Source organism: Muntiacus reevesi, chromosome 2, assembly GCF_963930625.1.
Source record: "Muntiacus reevesi chromosome 2, mMunRee1.1, whole genome shotgun sequence".
Lineage (NCBI taxonomy): Eukaryota > Metazoa > Chordata > Mammalia > Artiodactyla > Cervidae > Muntiacus > Muntiacus reevesi.
This window is the reverse complement of record NC_089250.1, coordinates 247,723,233-247,741,767: the sequence shown is the minus strand read 5'-3', so window position 1 is coordinate 247,741,767 and position 18,535 is coordinate 247,723,233. Positions and strand designations below refer to the sequence as shown.

At 47.9% G+C, this 18,535-nt stretch overlaps 2 protein-coding genes across 4 annotated transcripts in view; one reads left to right on the top strand and one right to left on the bottom strand.

The window, feature by feature from the left end:
- The window catches only part of RANBP10 (RAN binding protein 10), a 59,095-nt gene that overhangs the window by 18,055 nt on the left and 22,505 nt on the right, over nt 1–18,535 (top strand). For all 3 annotated transcript variants that reach the window (XM_065925573.1, XM_065925572.1, XM_065925571.1), the window contains exon 3: nt 1,865–1,917. In XM_065925573.1, coding sequence (XP_065781645.1) covers nt 1,865–1,917 — 53 coding nt within the window. The remainder of the gene's footprint in view (nt 1–1,864; nt 1,918–18,535) is intronic.
- On the bottom strand, nt 16,548–16,722 carry LOC136158717 (small ribosomal subunit protein uS14-like). The gene has a single exon (XM_065920534.1). The coding sequence runs from the start codon at nt 16,720–16,722 to the stop codon at nt 16,549–16,551; it is 174 nt and encodes a 57-aa protein (XP_065776606.1). The 3' UTR covers nt 16,548.

Genomic DNA, 18,535 nt, shown 5'->3' with positions numbered 1-18,535 from the left:
CTCTAAAACAGGGCAGGATAAGTGACCTGGCATCCAAGTTAGGAAAACTCCAAACTCCTGGCTCTATTGCACTTGCATATGTTGATTGATGACTGCAGGGCAGTCGGGGTCATTTGCTGTTTCGTCAGCGATGGCATAAAGGGAATGGAGACCAACTCTTGGCAGCCTCTCCCATGTAAAGTCAGGAAGCTGATTTTTTGGGCTGCTATTTTTCTGGGAAAATGTGCAGGTTCTAGCCTAATGGGAAGCCTGCCAGCAGGCTTACACAGCTTTTGCTCTTGATGGTCGTCGAAGGTCTCCTTCTGGCAAGAAGTAGCAGGCAGTTTGAGAGTCTCAATCCTTTTGAACCATAGAAACCTTTCTTTGAAGTGTTGTTCCTTCTCCTTTTCTCTTTTCCCTTCCCTCTCCTTTCCCCTAACCCTTACAGGCCAGTTATTAGGGCCGTGTGTTGATTGGTGTCTTTCATGGGTTCTGCCCACAAAGATGCGAAAGCTGGTTTCAGGGGAAAGTGAGTAGGTTAGGGCCTTCCTTCCTGCTCCTTCAGCACCCATTGTTGCAGCCAGCCAGAGAAAGGCAAAGGGGCATTTACTGCAGATGGAAGGCTCGCAGGTTCTGGAGCACCGTGTGGTGGGGACTCTGGTAGTGTTAGGATACTGGTCCATATGTTTCATGGAACATGCTGGGAGAGGAAAAGAAGAGTCCAAGATGGAGAAACGGATGTGAGGTGGTTCCTTGCACAATTACAACAGGGAGCAGTTGGAATGTAATTTCCAGCTACTTGGAAATGGTCAAAATAAGGCAACCCCATGTGATTGCTTTAAAAAAAAAACATTTTTATTGTGGTAAAGTATGCATCACATAAATTTTACCATTTTAATTATTTTTAAGTGAACAATTCAGTGACATTAAGTATACTCACATTGTTATGCAACCAGAAGTTACACCTTAGCCATCTTGGTTGGTGTTTTCACTGTTGTGATCATCTTAGCTACATCTTGATGCTCACATGTGGTTAACATCAGGCATTGTGTGTGGGTTTCTAGTGGGTTTACACTTAGATGGTGGTGACTTGTTTCTCTAGTTTCTGAGTTCTTGGGGAAATACCGTACTGTGTCTTTGTGTACTACAAGTATATAGACTAAAAAACCTGTTCATTCCCTTTTCTGATGTTCCCTCTCATGAGTGCAACTGAGATAGCTTTGACAGAGTTGCCCAGCACGGGTCCCACCTGGCTGAGGCTGCCTTAGTTGTTTAGGTTCCTGGGTGGAAGGAGTAGAGGGTGGCTCTCCGGGGCCTCACACACTATCACCTTCAGCTTGGGATGATTAAAGAGGCCAGTGGTGAATGTGTGGGGCAAGGGTAGTTAATTTGGAGGCCTCAGAGAAGAAACCCTGTGTGAGGGGTCTTTATGGCTCTATATGGATCCAGCTGGCTGTACGTTTTCCATGTCTTGGTTCTTGCTGAAGAGGGGCTTGTCCCTGTGGCTTAATCTTGCATTATTCTGCCAAACACTCTGTAGGATTGAACTACTTACTTTAGGTACTTCTTGGGAATAGATTCTGCCGCCTTAGCTAGGAGGCAGAAGCCAAAGGACGGGAAGCAGTGATTCCAGGAAACTTTCCTCTGAAACTGAAGCCAGTGATTCCTGGTTGTAGACACTACCTCCTGTTTTTCCAGCTGCTTAAGGCATTGAGAGATTTCCATTAGAAAATCAAAATACAAAAGTTCTCCAAGATCCACTAGGGTGTTAAAGGAGTCTCTGCATTCATTGCTTTTCCTGGTTTTCATTTACCAAGAAATATTTGAGACGGGAGATGCATAACCATTTGCTAACCAAAATGTTTGTGTGTGTGCTTTTTCAAAGGTACATGGGAATAGGACTCTCAGCTCAAGGCGTCAACATGAACAGACTTCCTGGTGAGTCACTGGCTAAGAGAACATTTGTTCTGGTCTCTTGATCCATTCTGTGATGAGAGTCATGGTGAGCCAGCAGGCTGGAGAGGACTTTGTTTGCTGGCTGCCTACCCGCCAAGCCATTGGGTGGAGGATCCTAAAAGGTAGCCACTGGGCCGGGATGGCATGGGCTTCCATTCCAAAAATGAACTGGCAAGTGATTGTCCTTCATGGAATTTGAACTGTTTACAGTCAGTACCAAGCGACCTGAGCTTGCTCCCTGTAGGGATACGCCTCGGTAGCCCTCATTCCCATTGGCCTTTGCTTGACCAGCCTGGGACTCTGGCATTTTGGAGAGAAAGGCTGCCATCAACCTTGGTCCTGTTTTTACTTTACCATGTCAGTGGCCAAAGCCTTAAGGGACCTCCCACGTGGAAGACAGTTGAGGCAGTGTCTTAATAAGTAGGATGTGTGTGAGACTTAGGCTTACAGTCAGCAACCTCAGATTTATAAAGGAGTTCTCTGGGCCCTGCCGGTGGGCCTCCTCGACCACCCAGGTGCCCTTCCAGTTGTTTTCTGCCCAGCAGCTCATGCCCAGGCCTGAGCTAGGCACAGTTGAGAGGACAAAAGCCTCTACCAGAAGCTAGTGGATTCTAGAAGATGGTCCCAAATTCATTTGTCACTTGAGTGGCCTAAGTGACAAAGTGCACACTACCCTGACTCTGTCAGGTAGGCAGGCAAAGTCCCTGTGTTTTTGCCCAGGCCCTCTCTAGTTTTTATGCCTCTAACACAAAGAAGGCAGCTGGCTTTTTCCACAGAGGGAACACCACTTAAACCTTCCTTTTTTTTTCCAATCTGTGTTTAATATCACTCAGGCTTTTTTTTTTCCTAATTGACTCCTTTCAAGCACTAGAAATCTTGACTTGCTCAGGATTGATTACAATTGTCAGGAATCTGACTTTTTTAAAAAAGTTGGCTTCAATCTGAGCAAAACTGGCCTTTAGTTATTAATCAGAATGTGTGTGGCATGTTTGGCCTCTTTGTGCAGTGTGCAGCTGTGATGTTTGTTATTCTAGCCTTGGCCGACTAGATATATCTACAGTGTTCATAGCTCTGCCTCTTTGTGAACAGGGAGCTTAGAAAGATAATTTCCCATCAAGGGTAAACTGATTCTTAATCTTTGTCTTGCACTAAATGTGCTCTTCAACTTTTGCATGGCTTTGGTTATGGAGAAAAAAGGCTTTTGTAGCTTCATTACACAAAATTAGCTACTATAATCTGTTATTGAGTGGGACTTTAAGCAGTTCTGAACATTGGTTAAATGAATTTTTGTTAATCTATGTGAAGGAATACTGTGCAGCCATGAAAAGAATGAGGAGCCTCTTCAGGTGCTGCTTTGGAGTATCTCTGGGATGTATTAAGTGAAAAATGTAAGGCATAGAACACTGTATATTATGCTACCAAATGTTTTTAAAAAAAGGGAAAATGTGCATCACTATATCTGTCTGTACATGCATAGAATATCTTTGGAAAGTTAAAGAAAAACTTAAACTGTCGGCTGTCCCTTGAATCAGGGTGACTGGGGAGAGGACTGGGAAGAAAATTTGTCCCTTTTTAAGCTTTCAAATATTCTTTCTTGTGAATATATTATGTTTTAAAAATAAATAAAGAAAACAACCAAAAGTCCCTTCATCAAGAAGCCCTCATGCCTGTCCTTTAGCTGCTCTCGGGATGCGGTCCTTTACCCTGTGCCAAACATGGCATTCCAGGTTCCATACGTTCATCCTTCTTTAGTAGGAACCGTTTTCACACGGCCATTGGTTTCAGGATCCATGGAGTGGAGCATATGAGGTTAGAAGGGGTTCTGGGGCTGCCTGAACGGACTTGAAACTCTGAGATGGAGCCATGTGGAGCTGGCTTAGTCTCTTTGTCTTGTTCATAAGATAGGGCTTTTGACCCCTCTGGGCTGCTTAGAGGTCAGCTGAGGGTCACATTGTTAATGCAATGTTATTGTGAAGTCAGACTCTGCCTGGGCGCAGGAGGTGACTCTAGTGAGAAGGGGCTTGGGGACAGTGGATAAGGTGTTAGTTCCCGCACTAACGCATCAGGAGAGCTAGTGCCTTGTTTACATCCTCACTGGTGCATCTGTCTTTTGGCAAGAGAAAGGAGCCTCGGTGTTCTATGCATATTGCCCCTGTCTTTGTTTTCACTCTGCCTGCCAGCTCCTGAGGGTTTTCCTTCCTGCTATATCTGATCATCTCCCTGATTATTCCGTAAGGTGGAAACTAGGAATCAGGTTGCATCTAGGTAGGGATTCACCCTAGGAATGATGGATGCCTCTGACTTTCCTGGATACAGGACTGACTGAGTGGCTGGACAGACCTAGCACAGGACAGATGTAGGGACAGAGGGTAGGCACTCCCTTGCTTCTCAGGAATGATGGGGGCCTGCCACTGTTCACCTCAGTGCTGCGTTTGGAAGATCAGAATCCCCTTTGGTGCTTTCCATGTTCTGGGGTCACTTTGTGTGTGTGTGTTTGTGTGTATGTGATGAGCATACGTTCTCCAAAACCAGAAGTATCATCATTCAAAAATGGTTATACCTGAAACTACTTGTATGTACTTTGGTGGTGAAGTGAGAGATGGAGGATGATAGTAGTTAAAACCTTCCTGCCAGATGCATCTCATTTCTAAGAGGCCATTGGTTGAGATGAAGGCTATTTGAACCGTTTAGATGTATGATTGGTGGCAGGGGAGCAAAGGTGGTGGCCTTAGCTGTGTCTAGAATTTGAGACTTTGGTATTAACTCCAGATGAGATCTTAGAGGGGTGATGTATCTCTTGATAGATACAGGTGTACTTAGTGGAGGGTGGTGGTAGGGATGGTTTTGGTTCCACAACAGTGTGAAGTGCTATTTCACCCTGGCATTTAGAGGCAAATAGGAGTTTGCCAGATGGTTTTGGGCAGTGATACTATGGGGCCTGTGAGTGGATCTCTTAAGTTGTCCGCTGTGATGGGCTGCTTTCCAGGGAACAGTTAGGATGAGCCAGCTGAGGGAAGAGTCTTATTACTATGGCAAGGAGCCTAGACTTTTATATATATAAGCAGTAGGGGCTGCAGGACTGTTTTTTTTTTTAATTGGAGTGTAGTTGATGAACAGTGGTGTGTTAGTTTCAGGTGTGTAGCACAGTGAATCAGTTGTACATGTAGCCACTCTTTTTTTTTAGATTCTTCTCCCATATAGGCCATTACAGAGTACTGAGTAGAGTTGCCTGTGCTATACAGCAGGTTTTTTAAAAAATAATTTACTTTAATTGGAGAAGAATTAATTTACAGTATTGTGATGGTTTTTGCCATATATCAGCATGAATCGGCCATAAGCATGCGTGAGTCCCCTCCCTCCTTCCCACAGCAGGTTCTTATTATTTATCTATTATATATATAGTTCTTATTACTTATCTATTATATATATAGTAGTGTATATATGTTAGTCCCAGTCTTCCAATTTATCCTTCCCCCACCTTATCACCTGGTAACCATAAGTTTGTTTTCTATCCATGACTTTACTTCTGTTTTGTAAATGAATTCATTTGTATCCTTTATTTTTTATTGATTTATTTCCCCCCACTTTTTTGGCATCAGTGTGGAATTTGGGGTCTTTAGTTCCCCACCCAGGGATTGAACCTGTGCTTCCTGTATTGGGAATACAGAGTCTTAACCAATGGACCACCAGGGAAGTCTGTACCCTTTTTTTTTTTTAGATTTCATATATAAGTGGTAACATGATGTTTATCTTTCTGTGTCTGACTTACTTCACTCAGTATGACAGTCTTTCGGTTCATCTACGTTGCTGCAAATGGCATTATTTTGTTCTTTTTTTAATGGCTGAGTTGCAGAGTGTTTTAAGCAGAGGCAAGATGCAATCAGACTTGCTAGTTCAGGAGTACCTAATTTAGAGCAGGCCTTCGAACGGGTCAAGGCCAGACTCGGGCTCCTGGGCAGTAGGAACTGTGAGAGCTCAGGCGTGTCAGGGAGCTTCAGGGGGTGGTAGATTATGGTTTAATAAAAAGACTCCCTTTCCCTGTCCTAAAATATTGAACTGGAAACATTTCATTAGAAGTGGACAGTTAAATTTATAAATGCCTGTGAGTGTATACTGCGGTAACTCAATATATCTGGTTTATTTGAGAAGAATCCTACTAGGTCTTTGGGAGGGGTTCCTTATTTTCATTACTGTATATGTAGATTATTTTCTATTTGCAAGTTTAGAATACTTTACCAGTGAATCCATCAGAGCCAGTTGGTCTTTGGGGAGGACATTTTTTGTGTCCTCTTCCTCTCTTGTTAGCTGGTTCAATAACAGCTTGTTTCCTGCGGCATTGCTTTTCATATATTCTGCTTTGCCCATCTGGTTCTCTTAGTTTATAGGAAAATGACTGTGATTAATATTATCAGAACCTAAAAACACCTTCATGACTGATCTTTTAGATCAGCTGAATCCATTTTGTTAATTATTAAAAAAGAAGAATCACGGTTATCAATCTCGTTTTCCTATGTAGTTTTAAATTGAGGTATAATTATCATCCAATAAAATTCACTCTTTTGAAGTATACAATTCCATGGTTTTAGTATAGTTACAAAGTTGTGCCACCATCACTACTAATTCCAGATTATTTTCACCATCCCAGATAAAAACTCCATACCCATTAATAGTCACTCCTGGATTTTCCCTCTTTCTGGCCTCTGGAAACCACTGATCTACTTTCTGTCTCCATGAACTTTTCCTGTTCTGGAGATTTCATATCAATGGAATCACATAATATGTGGCCTTTAATGACTGCCTTCTTTCAGTTAGCATAATGTTTTCGAGGTTCATCTACACTGTAGTATGTATCAGAGCTTCATTCCTTCCTCCGGCAGAATAATACTCTGCTGTATGGATATATCACATTTTGCTTATCCATGCATCTGTTGATGGTCATTTGGGTCGTTTCCATATTTTGACTGTTACAGTTGATGCTTTTATAAACATTTGTATACAAGCTGTTGTACAGACATGTTTTTATTTCTCTTGACTGTACATAGGCATAGAAATGCTGGGTCATATGGTAACACAGTTTAGTCATTTGAGGAACTACCAGACTGATTTCCATGGTGGCTGCCCCATTTACATTCCCACTACCTGTGTATAAGGGTTGATTTCTCCGTATCTTTGCCAACACTTGTCATTATCTGATTTTTTTATTATAGCCACCCTATTGGGTATGAGGCTTCCCAGGTGGTGCTAGTGGTAAAGAATGCCTACCAGTGCAGGAGATGCAAGAAACCTGGGTTTGATCCCTGAGCCGGGAAGATCCCCTGGAGTAGGAAATGGCAACCCACTCCAGTATTCTTGCCTGGAAGATTACATGGATGGAGGAGCCTGGTGGGCTACAGTCCATGGAGTTGCGGGGTCAGACACAACTGAGCACTTACAAACAGCAGCAGCAGTGGATATGAAGTGGTATCTCATTGTGGTTTTTGTTTCATTTCCCTGACTAATAATATCAAGCCTCTTTTCATGTGCTTATTGACCATTTGTCTATCTTCCTTGCAGAAATGTCTGTTAAATATCTTTTGCTTTTTTTTTTTGCCATACCATGTGACTTGACTGTTTTTAAGTTGGGTTATTAATCTTTTTATTATTGAGTTGTAAGTGCTCTTTATATGTTCAGGATATAAGTTTCTTGTCAGTTACATGATTTGCTGATTTTTTTCTTCTATTCTTTAGGTTGTCTTTTTTTCCTTTTTTCATATGCTTTCTTATTATGATTTATTATAAGATATTAAATATAAATCCTTGTGCAATACAGTAGGACTGTGTTTATTTTATATGTAGTAGTTTGTATTTGCTAGCCCCAAAGTCCTAACTAATTTATCCCTTCCCTTACCCCTCCTTTCCCTTTTGGTGACTGAAAGTTTGTTCTTTATGTCTGTGAATCTGTTTCTGTTTTGTAAATAAACTCATTTGTATCATATTTTAGATTCCACATTTAGGTCATGTCATATGATATTTGTCTTTCTGACTTCACTTAGTATGATGATCTCTAGATCCCTCCATGTTGCTACAAATGGCATTATTTTGTTCCTTTTTATGGCTGAGTAGTATTCGTGTGTGTGTGTGTATGTGTGCACACACGCACATATTAGTCTTTTCTTTTATTCTTTTATATTTATTTTTATTTGCCTGGCTACCCCAGGTCTTAACTTGCAGCATGTGGGATCTTTAGTTGCAGCCTGTGAAATCTTAGTTGAGGCATGTGGGATCTAGTTCCCTGACCAGGGATTGAACCCGGGCCCCCTGCATTGGTAGCATGGAGTCTCAGCCATTGACCACCATAGGAGTCTCTTTCATTCTTTTCTTTTGTCTGGACTGCGTGGCATGTGGGATCTCTGTTCCCAGACTAGGGATCAAACCCAGGCCATTGCAGTGAAAGCACTAACCACGAGTTCTAACCACTGGATTTCCAGGGCCTTCCCATATGGGTCTTATTCTTGATTAGAACTTAGAATAGCTGGGTGACGTGGGTGTGGAGACAATGGAGGCAGTGTTCTCGTTCCTTGAGGGACCCAGCAGACTCTCTGTGGCTCCTGAATGGTTGACGGTGCTTTGCCAGGTCCTGAAAGTTTTAATAAAGGGGCAGCTGAAGGGCCCTCCAGGCAAGAGTGTACAACTCACTCCTTTCTCCACTCTGAGCAGATTGCATTTCCAGAAACCTCAGCATTTTGCTTAAGGTCCAGTAGACAGTGAACCTGCTTGCCCCCGAGGCATCTTCCTGCAAAACCCAGATCCTCTTGTGTTCGCAGTCTCTGTTGACAGTCACTGTCCACCCTGGCCCCTAAGTGGAATCCTCCCTCCTTTTCCCTCATCCTGTGGTTCTACTACTCTTAAGCATCTCTTTAATCTGGCCTGCCTCTCTATTCCTCCTCCACTGCGCCTCCAGCCTCTATAGCTTCTCCACTGGGCTATTTTCATGGCCTCCTGATTAATCTCTCTGCCTTGGGCCTCTGTTCTGTTTCCCTTATACACTCTGCCCCTTGCCTGCTTTGGACCTCTGACCCCCTCCCTGTCCATCAGACACAGGTGTTGTGGGCCCTTCTCACCTTTTTCTGCCACCTTTACCCTCCACACACGCTGCACACCAGCAGGTCTGTGTGGGACCCCAAACGCCCTGCAGACATTTCCTGCTCTGCCCCTTGGCAGATGTCCTTCTTGCCCTGGAGGTGTCCTCCTTGCTTGTGAGCCCTCGTGCAGTCTTGCCCGATCCCTTCAGCCCCGTTTGCATCCTGCATCTCCCTGGGCTTTGCCTCAATGCACTGGCTGCAGTAAGCCAAGTGTGGTTCTGGAACCAGCGTTGAGTCAGGGCCCCCTGGCCTGCAGCCTGTCTTGGGCTAGAAGCCTTCATTTGGAGCTCAGCCTCCCTGCACCGCCCTGTCGTGGCGCTGATTGTGCCTGGGGATTGACTGGCTACCCACTCCTGTGTGTTGGGGCTCAGTATGGTTGAACCAGCTGCTGGCTCACTTTTGCTTGTGTGAGGGAGCCAACCCTCGGGTTGTGGTTGGCTTCTGGAGCAGTGTAGCTCAGGGACTTAGAACATGACTCCGGAGTCATGCTGTGTTTGCATCCTGGCAGCTGTGTTTCCTGGAGCAAGTCACCTAACTGCTCTGCGTCTCAGTTTCCTCATATGTAAATTGGACGTGATACTAGTACTTAACTCACATATGGGATGATTATGGGGATTGAGTGCTTAAAGTGCTTAGAATAGTGCCGGATACAGGAAAAGGGGATTCACAAGTGTTAGCTTATTCTTATTGATAAAGTTTTTTTCCTGTCTGAGGAAGAAAGTACTTATACATTTAAAATTCTTTAATGGGTGTTTGTGCATCAGAGTGGAGTTAGGTGTACTCTAAACGACATTTTCTCTTCAGTGCTGTGTTTTCCGTATTTAAGTAGACATGTTTAGTGAATTAGCTGGAGTTGAATTATAGACAATGCAGATGGACCGCAACCAAGGTAGGGATGTTGATGTTTTCAGTATTTTCTTACAGGTTTTCCTGTACTAGCTCAGGGAGGACATGTTTGCCTCTAAGGCTGTCAGGGGTAGAGGGTAGCCACCCTGGGGGTCTCATTTGTCCTTGGCAGCAGGTGGTAACAGAGAGCGCCTCTCAAATGAGGCCTTATGTTCAGTCTTTCCCTGGGAACATATGGGCATGTTGTAGCTTGTATGGTCAAAGGTTTCTGTTGGAAGATGTCGAAGTTTTGATGTTTATCTTTTATAAGGTGTTTTTGGCCTCCTTAAGTGTGAACCAAGGAACAGGTGTGGCCAAAATAAGACTGTCAGAACCCTTGGCTAAATGGTTTTGAAGCCAGTCAGGATGATCTGTGGGCAGGTGAGTGTACCTGCAGCCCCACCCTTCCGTTGTTGAGCTGGCAGCAGAGTGCATGGGCTGGGATCCCTGGGTTGGCGAAGCAGGAAGAAAGTCAGGGGCGTGGGTAGAGGGGATTTGGACTCCTCCCAGGCTCAGGTGCTTTGAAGGGGGCGAGGCTAGGACAGATCTTCCTTCTGTGTCTCGTACCTCAGACAGGGCCGGGGAGACTAGTCTGTGTTACTAGGCAGCCTCATCTGCAGCAGAGCTGGACAGCTAATTATTTCCTCCTTGCCGTTTCTGTGGAGGAGGCAGATGTTCTCTTGGGGTAGCATCTATTATTTCATCACTACAACCCCTCAAAAGAGAGCCCAGGCCCATTGGGGCATCCTTTCCTTGAACTGTTGCAAGAGAAGCAACTGGAAGAACCACAGCTGGAAGTTGGGGGGGGTATATCTCCTGAAGCAGATGGCACCTGGCAGCCGGAGACTTGGTGGGGGAGAGAGGAGAGGGCGTAGTAGGGTGGGGGGGGTGGCGGAGGGACTGTCTGCTTGCTCCACACGATCCTCAGGTTCCAGTGAGCATCTTTTCCTCTCCCTGGAGCTGACCTTACTACGCCCATTCCTTAGTCAGAGTGGGCTATCAGGAGCACACCCTTGGGAGTGTTTGTGTCCCTGCTTCTCCTGGGCGAGACACCTTCTGCACACAGCTGATATTTCATATCTGCGTGTGCCACGGGAAAGCAGCAGCAGATAACAGAGATCAGGACAGACCAGTGAGGGTCTCTGTCAGGTTCCTGAGGGCAGGTGCTAGGGCGCAGCAGTAAATAACAGAGTGCTGGACATCCTTCCTCTCTGTGCTCCTGAAAATACACAGAATAAGGTGTCTGCTCAGAGCAGGTACCAATAGCAGATGGCTTTGTGCAGGTGGCATGTAGGAGGGTTTCCAGTAGTCTACAAATGCTGTTTGTCCGTACCCACCACATGGGGGGCTCCTTCTGTCTCACTCCACGTGGGCTGAGTTCCTTGTTCCCCACAGCTTATGAGCCCCCTTCATATTCACCATTGATAACCACCTGTCTTTGGAGCATCTTTCACCCAGGATCTGCATTGCTTCCCAGGGGTCTGCCCTGGGGCTGCTCAGTCCCTTTCGTGGGGAAGTCATACTTCACTCCTGCTGGGCACGTTGAATCATCAGGATGCCCCTGGGCATCTGGGATACCCCTCCTAATGCCAGCAATGCCCCTGGGAACAGGCCTCAAGAACCCGGGCTTGATGGTAGGTGCCATGCAAGCCTCCTCAGCGAGTATCCCTTGAGGCTGGTGAAGCAAAGAAGCTGGCGGGTGCTGGCCCTGTGTTCATGCCTCTGGGTTCCTCAAGGCAGCCCGGCCTGGGGAAGGAGGACAGCCAGGAGGGGCCCCGAAGCCACTGGAGCAGCTCCCAGGACCAGGGCTGTGGGAAGATAGCTTGGGGTTTGGGCGCTTGGTGTGTCTTGTCCCCTTGCTGCCTTTCTCATTCTGTTCTGTCTCTGAGATATCCTTGGGAAATGACCCCGGCGGGAGTGGAAGGAGAGAAACCTAGGGACCTTGGAGCTCTGGCAACATCTTCCCTGGGCAGTCCAGGCAGAGGGTGGTCTGAACTCCTGGTGGTTCACTGGAGCGAATGGTGTTGGTGCCACAGATTCTTCCTCAGTCCCTCCTGTGGAGCTCGTTTTGTGTCAGAGCTCCCTGCTTCCCTGCAGCCCCCTCCTGGGCCGGCGATGCCCTTGGCCCCGTGGCCAGTTAAGCCCGTGGTCCTTTTGTATGGGCCTCTCTTCCCTCAACTCAGGTAACAGGTAGGTTATTCCTGGGCCTGGGGATTTCTAGTCTGCAGTGTCCTGTTCTTCTTCCAGGTACTAGCTGCCACTTCTCTGTAGCACAGAAGTGAAAATTCTGGATTGAAAGCTGTGTTTTTCAGGGCAAGTTAAGTCCTTTGAGATAAAAGCTTTCATCGACAGCAGAAGAGCCAGTTCTGAAACCTGAGTTTGTCAGTCTCTGAAAACAGAGGTTATGGAGTGTCGTCTGTCCTGGCCAGAGACTGGGGCCACATGAGGGAAGAGCTAAGTGGGACCAGTTACTGCTCAACCTCTTGTTGCCTCCTCCTTAATGCTGGGTCGAAGGAGTCTGGATGTGGGCTCCTGGAAATAGTACAGTATCACGCTGGGCCTTCTTTGGGGAAGGGTTTTACCCATGCCCACTTCTCAGGATCTGGCAGCAGGTGCAGGATGTCACAGGCGCTTACTTTACCAGGGGTCACCTGTCCAGTAACTTTGCCCAGATGTTTGGGAGTTCAGTGGCAAGAAGGGCAAGCCAAACCCAACCCCAGAGGAGAGATACCAAGGCCAGGGTTAGGGGGAGAGTGTCACCCCTTTCCTTAGCCTGATTCAGCATGGATGAGAGACCTGGCTTGTTCTCTGGGAGCCTGAGGTATGGGCAGGTAGCCCTGCCAAGTGTGCCCCATGCTACTTGAGCCATGTCCTGGCCAGACCCACCCATCCTGGCTGTCCCTGCACCTCTGCTGGTGATCGGGTATCTGTTTCTGAGGGTAGGTACGATCCGTGGAAGGCCCATTCACATGCAGGTGCTGGTTGCATAGTCCTTCAGCCTGCCCAGGGCTTCAGCTGACACCTGGATCTACCTCACTGTAGGGCCTGGGTGCCCCTACGAGGACAGACTCCTAGTGTCACAGCTGTCTGTAGAGACAGCCTTTCCTCCTGCCCTCTTTGCATTGGTCTTCGTGTTGAGCTGCCGTAAAGACAAGACCCTCCAGGGCCCCCCTGGCCCCTTCAGTCTGGAGCTGTCAGAGGCATCACCTGAGGCTTGTGTTGGTCCTGTTCTTGGTGTTAAGGTTCCTAGAGCTTGGGGTAACAGTCTTGTGAGAACTGTGATGAGGCTTCTCTGATGCTGCCCTCACAGAAAGTTTGCTGAATGAGAAAATCTCTTTCGCTTTCCCATTATCTGTTGTCGACCTGTTCTAGGCTGCAGGTCCCATCAGATTTTTTAAGATATTTCAGGTTATCGGAAGAACAGTTATCTGATGGATTTCCTGCGAGGGCTGACCCTGAGTGAGTGACCATGCTTGAGAAGCAGCCCTGCCAGGGGATCTCCTAACACAGTTGCGCTCTCCCCACAGCAACCCCAGGTTTCGGAAGCACCCTGGCCAAGCCAGCCCAGTGCCTTCCCTCTGTAGCCAACCCCAAGAGTAGCATGGCCAAGTGCTCTGAGGGCCAGGTAACCTCCCCAGGAAGCCGGGGACCAGTAAGAGTGGAGCTGGCCTGGTGCTGCCCTTGGTGGGCTGTGAGTTGGGAAAGCTGGCTCCATTCCTGCTCACTCCCTCAAGGCAGGAGGAAGAGGAAGTGTGAAGTGCCCAGGCTTGACCAGGGAGCTGGTGGTAGAGAGAGGGGGGGCAGGGAAGCTTGCCAGAGAAGGAGGCTGGCTGGTTTTCCATGTCCATTGTCAGCCCTGGAAGAGTTCAGCCAAGGGAACTCAGGGGACTAAGACGTGACAGAATTGGGATTCAAACCCAAGTCTTCCTGATCTCAAAGTCCAGTGATGATCAGGATCTGTTTGTTGGGGAGAGAGGGCTGATTTGGTGCCCTAGGGGCCAGTGCTCAGGCTGGTTTATGAGGCCTGGGCTGGAGTCTGTGTGTTGGTCAGCTGTGGTCCAGGACTAGAGCCTAGTAGGCAGGCACAACACCAGTCCTGCTCCTGGCTTTGGTGCTAATGTGGTGATGATGTGGAAATCTCTCCATGTGGCAGTAGGCGTACCCTCCCTTCTTAGTTCCCCTGGGATTGAACCCTCAATGTGTCCCCGGCAGATGGGAGCGGCAGGCAGAGGGGCTCTTGGAGCAGTCGTGCTGGAGTTCCTGGCACCCTTAGAGGGAGTCGCCCGCCTTGAGGTCACTGTAACCAGGGATGGCATTTTGGGAGTGCCAAGATGATGAGCGTTGTCCTCAGCCACCCCCGTACCTCTGTGATTGGGAGTTCCCCTTGGGTGATGATGGAGGGGGAAGTGGGTGGTGCCAGAGCATCAGAATGGGATGCTTGGGGCCTCCTGCCTTCTGGCCTGAATGTGGTGTGGCTTCTCCTTGCATCACTGGCATCTGGTAGGTGTCTGACGTGGCAGGGATGGGTTTTTCTGTGCAGGCGCCATCCTGGCGACCCATCCATTCTCTGTGGGAGGGACAGAGTTCGTTCTCTTTGGAGAGGGAAGAATGGTTAGTTGGGTGGCGCTCACTGTCACAGTGCTGTCCCTATTGTGGAGCACTAGCATCTGTTGTCCCCAGGCCTCTGGAGCTGTCTCCCTGAAGGGCAACTGAGCCCCCTCATTCTCATCTGGCCCTCACAGCCTACTGTCCTCTGAGACAGCTGACCCTGGCCTTGTGGCGAGGGTGATAACCCTCATTCCTGGTCTCGTCATCCCAGCCTCACACCAGGCCCACCCAGGGAGGGGTGACTGCCAGGGTCCACACTTTGAAAGTGGCTGACTTTGGCTCTGGGGCAGGAGTGGGGGGTGGGAGGAAGTCTGTCCTGAGCTGAGGTTGATAGGGCTGCAGGGGAGACTCACCTAGGCAGAGGTCGGGGAAAGACCATGGTTGCTAGACCCTCCTGATGGGAAGGAGGACCAAGAACTATGGATTCTTCCAGGGCTGGCAGGGACACTTACATCAGCTGCCCTACTTCAGAGGTGAGGAAGCTGAAACCCAGAAAAGTTACAGGACTTTCCCAGGGGATGAGCCAGGTCTGCAGCCTCTTTGGGGGTTCCGGATGTGGCTTCACCATTAGTCTATACAAATGGGGGTATGATACAGGCAGATTGCTCTGATTGCTTTGCTTTTCTTAAAAAGGAAAGTCGCAATAACCAAGGTCTCAGTAGAGCCCAGGGTGGCTCCTGGGTGGTGTGTCCGTCAGCATGGTCTGACCCCCGGGTCTTGTACTTCAGGTGTCCTGCCAACCCTCAACCCGTTTCCCTTTCCATTTCAACAGATATTTCTTGAGCACCTACTGTGGGCCACATGTTAGGCAATGTAAAGATGCTTGGATGTGTCCCCTTTAGTCAGAGAACTTTGGTTGTTTCCAAAGAGATGAGAACCCCATCTCTCACCAGCTGGGTCAGCCAGCCCTCAAGCAGGGCAGAGAGAGGCGCAAAGTCTTGGGGACTCAAATGCCATCTGGGATTTAGTCTTTCGGGTTCTCTCCCTGTCTTTTGTCTGCTTGCTATTTATTAGCTTTATTCTGTCAAACTGGCTCTCTACACGAGGTTGAAACAATGGCAGCACAGGGCTTTGAAGCCCATTCTCCTCCCAGCTCCCTTGTACAGAAATTGCAAGATCTCTTACTGGTCCATCTTAGGTCAGGGAGGAGGCTCCCTAGGATTAGCATTCCCCACTGGAGCCCTAGGGTTGGCACAGGAGGGGAGCTACCTCTTGAGAAAAGGAGTGCTATCCCCCAGAGAAGGGGGCTAGCAGACATATCCTGGCACTCCTTGTTCCCCGATCCTGCTGTTTGTTCCCACAGCCTTGGGGGCTGGGTGCCAGCAGTGTGGTCCCAGTCTGCTGGCGCCCAGTCCCTTCTTAAAAGTTGGCGGAACCCACCAGTCACCTACAGGGAGTAGCGCTGGTCAGGTGGCTGAGCTAGGCTTCAGAAGCCTGGGGTTCCCTGCAGTTTGTGCTGATGGAGTCCAGTCTCAGTCTGGTCTTCAGAGCATCTTCCTCTTCCCTGTGATTGGATCGGGGACCACCCCAGGAAGGAGGAGGCTTCACCTTCACTCTCATGGGTACCTGCTTGGAGCCTACTTGAAAGTCCCTCAGAAAATAGGAGACTAGAGGACCTCCCTAGCAGTTCAGTGGGTGGCTGAGACTCCATGCCTCCACTGAGTGGGGGTGTGGGTTCCATTCCCAGTTGGGGAACTAAAGGTCCCACGTGCTGCATCGTACAGCCCGCCTCCCGCCCCCCAAAAAAAGGAAGCTAGGAGATCCAAGCTTCTGAGAGTGTAGTCTACAAGACCACAGGCCTTCGTGGAGCCTCTCAGTGCCTCGGTTTCCTCAGCCCTCAGATGAGGATTACCATACTTACGGATTGGTTTGGACTCTTGAAGTGTTCTTTTTTTTTTTTTTTTTTTGAAGTTTTGAAAACTTTTATTTTATATACAAAGAACTAGTATTATTTCCGCCTAAGGTTGATGTGCTGGCTGAGCCATCTAAGGAAGTTCAGTTAGTCCAACTTAATGAAGCCGATGTCCTTCGCATACTGGCGGAAGCACTGGCGGCACATATTGAGGCCGTATTTCTGGATCAGACCGTGCCGGTTTGAGCAGACCCAGCAAGAGTGAGAACCCTGGCCGAATTTTCTCGGATGGCTCCAGTAGAGCTGCTGGTGGTGACCCATGTTGCTTTCTCGGCTGCAACGAGGTAAAAGGGGAGTGTTCTTACAAGTAGATACCTAGGGCCCTTTGACAATGATGTCTGATTGCTCCCCCTGATTTTGTAGAGAAGGGAACCAAGGTCTGAGAAGGTAAGTGATGGCCCAGGGTCTGCCACCTGAGAAGGGATAGTGCTGTGTGTGAGAGCAGACCGCAGAGGCCCTTCAGGCCACACGAACTACTCTGGCATCCAGGACTGCAGTGTCTCTTTCTAACAGAAGCCAGATCTCCTCTCCTTAGGACCTTAGCCTGAGACTGACAACAAAAACCAGAGTCACTGCAGAACATGCAACAGCATTTAGGCTTTGACCTTACAGTTTTTCTTCTGTCTGCCTGATACCTCAAGAATGGCCTTGTAGTACCAGCTTCTGTCGTGTGTGTGTGTGTATCTGTATGTGTATCTGTGTGTGTGTGTGCAGTGCAGACTCTGCTGTGTGTGTGTGTGTGTGTGTGTGGTCCCGACCCAGGGATCAAACCCGTGTCTTTTACATCTCCTGCATTGGCAGGCAGTCTCTTCACCACTAGCGCCTCCTGGGGAGCCCTTCTGTCTGCTGCACAACTTCTCAAGCCCTGGGGAGAAGGTTCATTGAGGGCGGGGTGACTGAATCCATTTAGAGTAACTTTGTGCCCTTTAACATGTCCTCATCTATTTTGGGCTTCTGGTACCTTTCTCTTGTGTTTGTTCTGCCCTTTCTAGTCCTTGAGTAGCCTGAAGTTTCTCCCAAAGGAAAAACAGAAAGCCATTGTATGAGGATAGCACATAGGAAAATCCTCCAGTGACTTCATTTTAAGTTTTCTGTCCACGCCACTGTTTATTTAGTGAGTGTTCCCCATGGCAACCTTGCCACATCTGGGATGAGCCACGGTCATCTCACCTGCCTTGTCTTGCCACCCAGCTGCTTTGATGTCTAATAAAACGTGTCAAATTTAATGTGTCCTGAAGATCTCTTCCTTCTGTCCCATCTTCCCCATCTCTTAGGAAGTGGTACCACCATCCACCCATTTGCCCAGGACAGAAACCTGGGAGTCGTCTTCACTTCCCCTTATGCCATCAGCGCCCACGGTCAGCAAGCCCTGTTGACTCCACTCCCAGTCTTTCCTCAGTCTCACTCAGCTCCAGCCCCGCTGGCTGCCTTTCTATTTCTCAGACATGCTGAACTCATAGAAGTTCTGTCTGATACTCTCGTCAAGCTGACCTCTGCTCAGGAGTCAGTCCTCGTCCCCACTCCCACGTCCAGCTCATCATCTGGCTCAGTTTTTTTCAGAGCATGTTTTCTGTACCAGGTGTTTTCTTGTTTGCTCGCTGATTTACTTAGATGTTACATCTTCTCTGCCCCTTTCACACCACCCACTACCCTCATTTGTCAACTCCATGGAGCAGGCCTTTGTTAACTAAGTGATAACAGTTGGATGATGCCTGTTCTTTCCAGAAGATGGAAAAGTAGCACAGTGGTCTTAAACCAAACTGTTGCTGCTGCAGCTACTGTTACTAAATGAGCCATATACTCACATTCTGTTTTTAACCCAAGTTAAAAACCCTTTCACATGCATTCATACACACCTTACACACACACAGACACACACACACACACACACACACACATGCAAGCTCTTAATGGTGTTTGGAAAAAATATTGGCTGTGAAATGATAGCTTCTATTGAAGATACATTACAGCTCTGTGATCTTCTTTAAAAAGCTTTTAACTTCGTAGTGCTTTGCAGAGCAGGAGACAAGTAGCTGAAGTGTTGCTTCTCTGCACTGATCATTCCAGATGCTCA